General features: G+C 42.0%; 1 protein-coding gene across 6 annotated transcripts in view; it reads left to right on the top strand.

Moving 5' to 3' along the window:
- Positions 1 to 4,853: 4,853 nt before the first annotated feature.
- ADGRG6 (adhesion G protein-coupled receptor G6) overlaps positions 4,854 to 12,023 on the top strand; it is a 105,964-nt gene continuing 98,794 nt past the window's right edge. For 3 of the 6 annotated variants that reach the window (XM_064649298.1, XM_064649296.1, XM_064649299.1), the window contains exons 1-2: positions 5,173 to 5,305; positions 11,004 to 11,104. In XM_064649298.1, coding sequence (XP_064505368.1) covers positions 5,304 to 5,305; positions 11,004 to 11,104 — 103 coding nt within the window. In that variant the 5' untranslated portion in view covers positions 5,173 to 5,303. Of the gene's footprint in view, positions 5,306 to 5,399; positions 5,487 to 5,542; positions 5,664 to 11,003; positions 11,105 to 12,023 lie in introns of those variants that run through there. The other 3 variants (XM_064649297.1, XM_064649295.1, XM_064649294.1) reach the window with 3 other exon arrangements.

Genomic DNA, 12,023 nt, shown 5'->3' with positions numbered 1-12,023 from the left:
TATTTGTGAAGTAACATATGTGGAGCAAAATTCAAATTTGTTGACATTTTAGAATCTTTCAGGGATGAATATTTATTCTCATTCCAGTCAAGTATGTATTCATTCATGAGAAGGTTGTACACAGATGCTGGCAGGAAAAGGTTATCTTGGTCTTGTACAAAAATATTGGTGCGTTTGCTCCCAGCATCAACACTGTGGGAGAGACCCCAGCTATCAGTGTAACCTTCTCTAAATAGTTCCAATTTCAGAGTTAATCTATTGAGGAGGTGGGGGAGTTAAGCTGATGTTGAACTTAACCATTCAAATGACTTGCAGCCACAGAGCCACATTGGATAGCTTAATCTGATAGTTTACCATGTTGGTTCATATCTAAGAAATTCAAAAGTATACTTGGCAGAATTATATCTTTGATGAAGCCTCTATTTTCACTACTGAGCTTTTTCCCCTGTGCTTTGTATCACACCGAAATGACTAGCTCTCCCTGCATATCCTCTGATTCTTTCTTACCAGGTTTATCTTCCTGATCAAACACCAGACACCATCTCAGATCAGGCTGCCAGTAATTTTTCATTGCTGATAACAATCATCCTACAGGTTTTTTATAGTAAGATTGCATCATCGTGTAAAATGAGCAGCACTTCTAAGTTCAATCATTTGAAGCTAGAAAAAAGTTACGAAGCTCCTCTTCCCCTTCAGAGAAATGAAAGTTCAGGAAGCAAGGACCTCCAGCATCCTCCCAACCCCACAGATCAGAAATGTGTGCAAAACCACCAGTGGCAGCATGATCCAGCAGGCTAAGGTTTAGGACCCCTGGAGTGCCTGATCAAGAGTAAGGAGTTGAAATGGGCTCAAAACCAAGAGTGATCAAAGATATCAAATATTTTGTGAAAACCATCCAAATTAATTTGCTGCCTGATCTATCTCGTGCTTTGCTTGAGGTCACAGACTTTACAGGATTTTATGGAGTGCAATGTGTGCAGGCACTGGATACGCCATGCTCTCAGCACTTCATTAAAGACATCTCACCTGGCACAATGCACAATGTTTTAGCTAGTGGTAACCTCCCTGACAGGAAATATTTCATAACCTAAGTTTTATGCATATGAAAGCACACAGACAAAGTACCAATGAAGCAAACATCTGAGTGTATGTTAGCCCCTGAACTTCTGCACGTGCATTGTAAAAATACATTAGAGTTACAGTTCACTTTATGCTTGCTTTCAGGAGATAAAAAATTAAATTCAAGAACATACATGTCAGTGCAATCATTTATAGGCAGTTTCACCAATTACTAACTTGAGTCAATACAGTCCTTACAATTTCCTTGCCTCCCAAGTTCCTGGAAGCCCATGTTTGAATGGAACTTGGTCAAGCACACAGGCTGCATGCCATTCCTCCCTATCTACTGGGTCAGCAGCCTCTAAAACACGCTCACTCACTCAGCACTGTACTTAGGCAAAACCATTGTGCCCCTGCCCAGTACTTAATTGAAACCATTGCACTAAGGGCCACAGTGAAAACTGACTTGCCACCTCTTCAGTCTCTTACTAATGGGAACCAGCTTTGTCTGGAAGGCATCTCAAATCTGAAGGGAAAATATATCCCTGGAAAAAAAAAAAGAACTAAACGAAGTAAAACACACTCCTGATCCAGTTCACACTGCCTTTACACCTGAAACAGAAACATAAGGCTCTTAATCTCTCAGACAAGGGAAAATAAGGGAAAAGGAGCTGTTTAGAGACCTCCTGGCAGTAGAAAAGCCAGGAAGTTTGGTCAGATTGTCCTGTGGACTATGAAAAATGAATTCTGCAGTGACACAGGTAGGGGCAAACAAGGCCGATCGGTGCTGGGAAATCTGGGAGCTGATTAAGTATTCTTTAGAGGGATAGAAGACTCTCAAAAAGGAAAAGCTGTGGGACTGTAGAGATTACTTAATGTAAAAGCACAGTGAAACAGAGTCCTTGTCTGCTATATGTCAACAGTCTGAAGTACTTCTTGAATTCTTGAATTGGTGTGAACTGCTGTTCCCAACCGTTCACATAAATTCTGCTACTTCACCTTTTAGACCAACACCCAGACTTTGATCCTGAAAACCAGCTTTTGAGAGCTCACCTTTGAACTTTCAGATTCAGCTGTGGGTATCTATCATGTTTTCTCCAAAACAGGAGAATGACCAGGCAGAAAACCTGGAACGATTATAAAATGCAAAGATAACTTTTTTTTTTCCCTTGGACTTTTTGAGAATGCATATGATCTTGAATTTTCTTCATGAAGTTATAGCGGTGCACTATTTATATTCAGCTTCCTCTTTATTGTTCCAGGTTAAGTGTTTTCTCTTTTGCACTGTTATGGGCAATAAAATTTCAGTATTTGCACTTCTTTGGAAAATAAACACAGATTTTCCTAAATGAAATTGATATAATAAAGAGGAAATTTTCGAAACAAAAGTTCAGTGAAAAATCATGTGTCTCATAGGTTAAAATGAAGTATACAGACATAAAATATGGTATTTCATATTGTTTATGAACCATTCTTTGACATTCTTATAAATATTTTTAGAAGTCCATGCAAAGTTGCACAAAATATAAGGAAACCACCCTAACTGTAAGCTTAAAGAAATACATGAACAAAGCCATAAAAATAGGGGCCTATAAAATGAATACAAAATATTTCACTAATCATCTCAGAATATTCATTAAACATTCTGGATTATTTGTAGAATATGCTACCCCTGTACCTAAAAATATTCAGACACCATTGCTTATAGCATAGTAAAAATAAGTGTGAAGCCACATTGTCACTACAGATGCAGTAAGAAGAGAATAAAAAGATGTGCTTGTCTTTCAGGTGGCATCACTCACTAGATGTCAATATAAAGTACCTTTCAGTTGTTGATTATAGCGCTGTTTTCCAGACTTTTGTAATTTTTTTCCCTCTTAACCATATTGTGCAAAACACAGCCTGCAATGTTAACCTGAGACGAGTGTTGTAAGGTAGCCTGCAGTTTGTCACTGTAATCTACACAGAAACTCTCACTCTTGCTAAGCAGCAGCCAGAAACGTAGCCTTCTCTGCCTAGCCACTCCATGCCAAGTTGTTTCACTATTGATTAAAGGCAGATGTGGCACAGTGAGCTGCTGCCAGATAATGATGGGCATTTTCTCATGACCGATTAGGCTTCTCTTTGCTGCTCTGCAGCTCTGAGACTGTCTCCAGCAACATGCTACTTCAGTGTCCAGAAAATCTACACTGCACATTATCCCCACAAGACAGTACAGGCATTTCTCACTGGGCAGTGTCCAGTTTGAGATCCAGGAGTAGCAGTGCTCCTATTGTGGAGCAGAAAGCAGACTGACGATTGCAAAACTATATGACAGCAAATTCAGAACAGGAGAATTAACCAAGAAACAGCTCAACAAAAACATGATGGGGAAAAAAACCCATGATTTCTTTTTTTCCTTTTTTTTTAGCTTGACTGCAAGGTTCTGGAATTGCAATCACCTTTAATGCCTTCCAAGTAGGGAAGGAAGATGGAAGTTTCCAACACAGCCAGCAAATATACACTACACACATATCACTAATCTCCTTATGAGTGGCAGATTGACTTCTTTCAGATGCTCTCGATTTACTGCACACATCTCATACACAGTGGGTCCAATATGCCCAGGAGTTTCAAAGCTCACAGTGATGCAGTGCATTCTAGAAGCACAGACTTTGCTGTGCACATAAGGTAAATGCAATCAGCTGGTGTACAATAAACCCAGGCTGTGAGAACTTTTAGTTTGATTTTGCCCAAGCCTGCACTGTTGGCCGTGTAGATTTGGCTGACACAGGCCCAGAGGTTCCTGCACCCACATTCAGTGCCAGGAATTTACAATGAAAGCAGGCCTATAGCTTTCAGGTTTTAAAGACAGAGAATAAAAATTGACCAGAATAAGTGAATATTAATGTTCAGTATAAAGTTCATGAAAAATTTAGTGATGTTTTCTTTATTTTTTAAAATAGGAACTCTGTTTGCTTGTAACTGCCATTGCAGGCTGATAACTTCATTGGATGATTCACTTTCTTCCCCCATCCTTGTTCATCCGGCCAGCTCAGATCCATAGAGTACTGTGAAAATTTTGGATTTCTCTGCTGACCTTTTGGTTTTTCCTTTCTATCCTTGTTTTCCTACCTACCTGTAGTGCAGTAGCACATTGGAGAGATTTCAACTGAACAAAGCAACTCAGGATCTTTAGGAAATGGCACAAGCTACCATCCTCCAAAAACGCTACCCAGGAGTGAGGTGTGGGCCAGCACTCTATGTGGGAGCAGCATTACTGCCTTGCACGCTTCAGAAAGTAGGTCAGAGCTGCGTCACCTTCACCTACCCATCTTGTATCCCAAGTATAGTGTGTTGTATGCTTCAAAGGAAACCAACATAAAGTGCCTTGGGGTCTGTGTCAACAGCTCTGGGACACAGTGAGACAGAGTGTTGGGGCGAGCAGGCACATCTGTGGGCGCTTACCTCTGCAGTGCACATTGTGGTGGGTGTGCAGGGTGTGCTTGCCCCCAGGGGCCTTGCTGCCACTGGGATGCTGCGAGGTGCAACATGCCCAGGGCGCTGTGACCACCAAGGTCAGTGTCCCTGGTATGGAATCTTTTCAGAGGAGGCCTGTGTCCTTTGCGGGTGGCTTTGGGCCTGTGGCTACCACCCCCTGAGGGGTGTTTGGGGGCTGCACACCCCTGGGCTGGCCCTTAACCATCGAGCCGGGGCGCTACATGGCCGTGCCGCGTGGTGCCGCCCGGGGAGCGCCGTCCCAGGGGTCGCAGGCAGCGGGGTCCCGGTAGCCACCTCTCTGCCCAGAGGGGCGCGCCAGCCCCGTGGAGCAGGTCCTCGGAGCAGTGCGCGGGGGCCCCCGCTGGCGGCTCGGCGGGTCCCGTCCTGCCCCCGGTGCGGCGGGGGGGTCGGGCCAGCCCGCGGGGCCGCGCCGGAGCCTCCGGAGCCGCCACCTGACTGCGGGGCGCAGGGCGCGGGGATCGGCCAGCGGGCGGGGCGGCCCCTGCCCTCTGCGGGGGCGACTTCCCTTCGCACCGAAGTTTCCTCCACTTGTGCAGAGAGAGGCAGGTCCCGGCGCGGCGCGGGGGGGGGGGGGAAGCATCGCGGCGGAGGAGGAGCGGATCAGCGCGGGCGGGGAAGAGAGGTGGGCAAGGAGTGATGACCTTTGCGAGAAGCCGGCGAGGGAGCGGGCCAGAGGCAGAGCGAGTGGCAGCGAGGGAGGATGGTTGCTGAGAGCCGGAGTAGAGCCGTCCCGTAATGTCACCATGTAAGTCTCTTCTCCGGTCTCTGGGGCGAGGGCTGCTGCCGGCCACCCGCGGCGCTGGGGGAGCGCGGATAATCCCCGCGGGCTCCATCGTGGGGCAGGGAACCCCGGGCAGAGCGGCAGGGCTTCCCCACCGCCACCACCCACAGTAGGTGGTGAGTAATACCAGGCTTGAGCCGCGCAGGTAGGTAGGGCTGAAGGAATGGGGAAACGGGGGAATTTCACGCCGGGAACTCAGAGGGCAGGACTGGCGGGGCTCTGCCCCGTCCGGGCTCCGCGTCCGTCGGCGGCTGCCCTGCAGGCTCCCGGACGGCCGCTGCCTTTCACAGGGCACTCTAATCCCGTCCTTAGGACCGTCCTAGTGAGTTTTCCCGTGTTTGCAGACACAGTAGCGAAACCCTCGGCCCCGCTCGCCGCTTTCCCTGAACGCCGGTGCCCCGGCACCCGCCCGGTCCCGGCCTCTCGGCTCGGGGCCGCGGTCGTTCACGTCGAGAAGCTCTGGCACCACAGGCACCACGAGGGGCCTTCCAGGTGCGGTGCCAGAACAAGTAGGGAAAAAATAAAAAGGGGAGAGGCAGTGCCGGGCGGCCTTCATAAAACATTCCCAGCCCCTCCGCGACTCTCCGCAGCGCACGGCGGAGCGGGGGCAGCGCGGGGCTCTGCCGCCGTCGGGGGACGAGGGGCGGGCGGGGGCGTCGTAGCAGGGTCGGGGGTTCTCCCTCCTGGCGTACGCTGCCTGGCCCCGGGCGGGCTGGTGCCGTGGCCTCTGGGCGCCTTCCCCGAGATATTTCTCCTTTACTGACTGTCTCTCGCCGACGGTAAGGCGAAGTGCTGAGGTTTGGTGTTTGGCGTTTCGCCGGTGCGTTCGCAGTCAAGAGCGAAGACCTGTGGCTAGACCCGAGGGAATCCGTACAAGGGGAAGAGGGTAGGGGGTCCACACAGTACACCGTGAAGTTGAGGCAGAAAATGAAAAGGAGTTCCTAAAGACCTGATGTTGCAGTGCTACTGAGCTGGAAACAGCCAGCAGATTTGTTGCCTGCAACTTGGAAAAGCTTCTTTTGAAAGGAAAGCCAAGGGACTTAGATGGCTCTGATAGAGCTGATACTGTTCAAATTAAAAGGAACAGTCTTAATTTTTTTTCATCTCTTTTGATGAGCATGATAGTGTTTTCAAGGTTGACTGTAAGAATAATTAGGAACAAGTAGTGCTTAACAAAATGAAATTTTTAAGGGGTATTGTGTAATTAATCTTTCAAGACATTCATGTGCTACAGTTTAAAGCAAGGATTTCAAAGTTAAAATCAACTCCTCTACCTTTGTGAACTAAACTGTGAGTTGCCATCACCTTTTACTTGTAGTTCCACTTGAGAGTGATTAAGCTTAAAGTATTTTTGTTTACAACCTCTGTGAGAAAAAAAAAATTGTGAAATTGATCTTATCTTTCTTTTAATTTTAAAGTGTCAGCAACATTTTTCCTTAATAGCTTTAGACATGTCAAAGACCAAAGAAAGTCATGTCAGTGTGCCTGAGGCACACTGTAGAATTCACATGTTACTTCAGGGAACTTTGACAAAGCTCTGAACAAGGAAGATGGTGTATTCAAATTTGTATTGCATGTTCTGAGACTGTACAGTATACAAATGATATGCTCCAGGATTATTCACATTTTGTGTATGTTGTCTTGCGGAGCTGTATACTCCCTAAAAGGTGATGATGTTGTTCTTGCTAGCTGGCTGCTGGCACGTAGAGTAAAAGATTTAGTAGTTGGACGTAGTAAAACTTGCAGTAATCCCATCTTGGACTATGTCAAGTTACATCCATTTATGGTTTAGATAAATTACATGTCTATTTTGCTCTTCTGGAATGAATTGTGAATAAGCTCATTGTCTCCTTATGTTATAGGAAATAGAAGTAGCTGTGGACTGGACTTTACTGAATTGGTAGCTAGAGTGGTCATATCACACAGTGTCTACTATAGGAAATGCAAGTCCATAGAAAAAAATAGTACTTCTTCTATCAGACTCCACAGAAGGCCAAAAAAACCCAAAACGTTATGAGGGATTGCTGTTTTGAGACTACATCCAGCTGTAATGGATATACTTCTACCACAGGTGTCCTAATAGTTTCCAAATATATTAGGTAAAATGTTTTGGTTCTCTGTTTGACACTTTACAATGATTTCTTCAGAACTGCTAGTCTGTTACCAGCTGGGGACAGAACAGGGATTTTTCATTTAAATTGATACAAAATAGAGAAGAAAATAATAGAGAAGAACACTTAGTATGCTCTCCGCAATTTTAATGTAACCAAAGCTAAAGAGTGAAATAATCCATATATGTTGCTGTGGACAAAGATCCGTCCCTTTGCTTACTCATGGTGTGTTTTAGTACATTGCTGTGCAGATAGCCATTCTCTGTGCTGCTGCTGAATATTAAATGACAGAACACATCTTTTTAATACTGTTAAAAATAATAACACAAGACCAAAGAGCCATCAGGTCAGTGCTGTCAGGGGACCATATCATCCCTTGATAAGCTATAAACTAGCCCAGAACTGTTTGCTAGTTTTTGTACTGAATTATTCGTATGCTGTTTGGATTCACTTCTAAATGTTAATTAACACAAATAATCAAGAAAAAGAACTTTAAAATAAATATAAACATAGTGGGTATTAAGAGGTGAATATTATCTGCAGCTAGGCTGTCTTTTTAATGTCTTGGAAGTATTTATTTGTCAGTTACTACAATTACCTTATCATAATTGTCTGGGATGTCACACTAAAAAATATCACGGATGGATTTTGTTGTGCAAGAAGCCTTTTTGTTGGCAATGTGTTAGCTGACTTCCATCCCTGACAATTTCTTGTGTGGACAAGGGTGTGACACATCACAGTGGAAAGCTGTAGGCAGTCAGTTTTCTGAATTTTGACTTTTTATCTCCACAAGATCAAATATATATCATATATATATCATATATATAAATAAAGTGATTTTCTCACTTATTTGTAGCACTCAGGTAGAGGTTATGCTTTGTAAAATAGTTCTTCAAAAATCCTCTCCAAAAGAAACAGTTCTGACTCATGGTGCCCACATTAGTGGAGTGTTTTGGTTGCATGCTTCTCCTGTGGTCATTCTTGTGTGAGTTTGATAAACCTTTCTTGTCAACTGAGATGATGTAGTGTAAAGAGAATTGTTTTGTCCTTCAACTGTAAAAAATGTAAGTGGAGAAGACAGTTTTGGTATTTTTTACATATTTGTTTATTTATTTGGGTGGAGAATTGTATATTCTTTTAATAGCAATTGTATAACTATCTAGCTTTTTTTTCTCTGGGGAAAAATCTTTATACCTACTTTCTGCCTTACTGTTTGCACTTATTTATACTCTGCTCTGTTGTTGATTATCCATGTTCTTGAAATCTTTCTTAACTTGTACTACTTTCATAAGTAAGGATGAGGAAACAGAATGTAAACGGTCACCAGGGAGTACCATGAAGTACTGGCCTCATAAGCATTACTGCAATGCAAGTGAACATTGACAATAGCAAATTGGCCAAATTAAATACCTCTTTCAGATTAATGCAGAATTTCATATTCTTTAAGAAAGGCACTAAAGGCAATGTGACTGGGTAGATTCACACCAGACCTAGGCAGCAGAAGCTTGTCATGTTATTTTTCCTCAAGTATTTCAAACTTGGTGTCTTGGATTCCCCAGCTGTTAAATGAGCAAAAGCTTTGGCTGAGTTCACAGAGACATCAAAAGTGATGATACAGACAATGTTTCAGTTTGATAAAAACCAACACAGATTTTTTCTGAGTTAATAAATAATTGTTTGCAGCTATTTCCTAGTCTGATAACTGTATCTGTGCTTGCTCAAAACAAAGCAACGGTCAAAAACTAGTAATGCAACTGCTTCTACACGTTTGCATTCGTAGATTATGCAGCAGGATGGCATGTAGCTCATCAGTACCTGCGAATTCTTCTGTAGGAAGAGCAGTGTTCTCTTGTATCTCTGGTATGTCATGCTGCTAGCCTCAACATTTCCATTTCCCCACTCTTTGAAAACATACGTATGTTGTACGTGCTTGCATGTGTGTGCAACTGGTTTTGTATCTTACAAGGACTTCTGTTCAAATTGTGTTTTCTAAATTGATATTGAAAGTACTGTGGATTTATGAATTGTATACATTGAACAGTAATGGTTTCAAAACCTCTGCATTCTCTTGTCTGAAATTTTAATAGGGATTTTGGATATTAAGTTGAAGGACAATAATTCTATTGTTTGATAATCTGGTTACTTTGTGTGTCTGGCTTCATCAAAGAGATTCTTGTATTTCAGAGCCCAGTGTTTTCTGTGCTTGTCTTCAACACTTGTTAAGTTTGACTTTACAGTATTTCAGAAAAAATAAGTCTGCTTCAGATTCTTAATTTGATACAACTACCCATAAAGAACTGAAATTCTTTTGTAATCAGATACCTGTGCTGTGTAACACTGAACTAAATGAAAGTCTGACTGACTGCAGTCTTCAGTAGTCTGCTGAAGTGCCATTTACTTGGGCCCACTGGCGTCTGGCCCAGGGGGGTGCTTTGATGAACTACCACTTTTTAATCTGAAACATTAGTTGTTCCTTTATAGTGGTTTATTTTGCTGCATTAAGTTTGGCTTCTGCTTTGGGAAGAAACAGAAGCTGATACTGGGAAAGGTTTTATATTTGCCCCCAGCTTTCACTGGCGGGTTCACAGCCGTGTCTGTGGAGCAAACAAGTTTTCTCCCAGTATAGGTAGATAATATCTTACTGAACAAAAGTCAGTTATCATCACCAAATAGGAGGGGAAGGAGTTGGTCAAAATAATGTGTGCTGTGTTTCATTATATGTTGCTTCCTTTTGCTTGCCACTAACTTGTTGAATAAGATGAGATGGTAATGTAGTGGAACACCGTTCATTTTGGATACCTGGTTAAAGACCTGTCCAAATTTATTAAGTCTTTTTTGCTTCCTTTTCTGCTCACTATGGAGGAAGCATTTTGGTTTAGCCATTAAATATCCTGTATGCTTCAAGGGAAAGGAAGCTTCAATTTCAAGCTATAACTGATAGAGACTTTTATATAATTGCATTTGTTTTATTAAATAATAAAACTGTCCCTGACTTCATTGGCAGCACAGATGAGCTCCTAGATTTTGGCAAGGAAAGTTTCAGGATTTTCATAAAAGTTTTCAGCAGAAAATGTTATAGCTGTCAAAATATTAGCACTGCGAGATGGAAAGCCTTGTTAAGGGCAGAGGCAAATGATCACCTACCATCTTTATATATGTATGAATTATATATGTTTAAATAGCATAAATGTGTTTATATGTGTAAATTAGGTAAATTAAGCAAAAGTATTTAAAAAGAACCCTACACCTTAACTCATTCAGACTGTGCTTCTTGTTTCTTTTACTGAAATACCACCCACCTATATCTGCTTAGAAGCCCAATGCTGACCAGTCTTACACTTTGTTGTCTGCTAAGAACCAGACAATATAATTTCTGACCCTTTTTGGCAGACTTGTGTCCCCATTTAAGCAATACTAGGGCCATCCATAATTTTCAAGTGCTACTTTATTTACTGCTAGTTACTTGTTTGACTAACAACAGTGTTTTCCTCTTTTTCTTGTCTTCTTGGAAAACTCCCTGAATTCTTTCTTGCTTTTTTTCCCCCCCACAGGATGTCTCATGTAAGTGAAATGTGGTGCTATCACTGGAAATGGAAGCTGCAGTACTGTCTCATTTTGTTTACCACATATATTATATGCATGCAGCAAGCAGGTAAGTCAGCAATTTATCTTCTTGCATAAATAAGTGGTCTAGGAGCCAATGTTTTGATGACTGAGGATTATGCTTATGTATGACTGAATTATGTACAATATAAGAATTTGATGAAAGTTATGCATTATAGTAATTAGTTGTGATTTGATACCTTGTTCTGCTACCACTGAATTTTCTTTTTGTTGGTTTTTTTTATAATTTTGCCTTACTTTGTTTTGTTACTCATTACTTTTGTTATTAATTGTTACTATTTGTTCCTTTGGTTTTTTTTCTTTTTAATTCTTTCATGCTGTCCTTTGTGTTTACCTTGCCTATCTCTTTTGAATTTCTTCTAATTTTTGGAATACTGTGAGTAATCATGTAGCTCTTCTATTTTCCACAGTACTGTTTGTGCCTGTAAATTATGTATTCAGTAACTCTTCACTCTAGTTCAAAGTTGTAAAAAACTGTAGTGTGCTTATTATTTTTAAATGCTTTTATGATTCATATAATAGAAACATTCCTCAGCAATTTATATGTATCTGAGATAATAATACACTGTAAAGAAGAATCAGTTTTAACTTGACATCATCTTGATCTGTGGTGACACTTCAGCACAGCATAATGTAATACATTCTGACTGTTTTCTTTAAATATATGAATGAGAGGTTTCATTTACTAAATGTCTTGTCCTAACCACTAGAGTGCAAAGTATTTTAGGAGCTCCAGCTGCTTTACTGGAAAAAAATCTCTGGAGTTTATTCTGGAGCATATGAAAATTTTGGAGCAGCTTGTGCTCAGCTGATTCCATATCGGATGAGTACTTTTGCTTTTACAGACTTGCCATTGGAAAAAAGGATTGTTTATATATAGCAAGAGCTTTTAGCTTCTTTGATAATGTTTTTTTTTCTTTAGGTAAAAGGTGCATTTTTTTACATTT

This window comes from Pseudopipra pipra, chromosome 3 (assembly GCF_036250125.1).
Source record: "Pseudopipra pipra isolate bDixPip1 chromosome 3, bDixPip1.hap1, whole genome shotgun sequence".
In the NCBI taxonomy this organism is placed as follows: Eukaryota; Metazoa; Chordata; class Aves; order Passeriformes; family Pipridae; genus Pseudopipra; species Pseudopipra pipra.
This window is presented reverse-complemented; position numbering and strand designations above follow the sequence as displayed.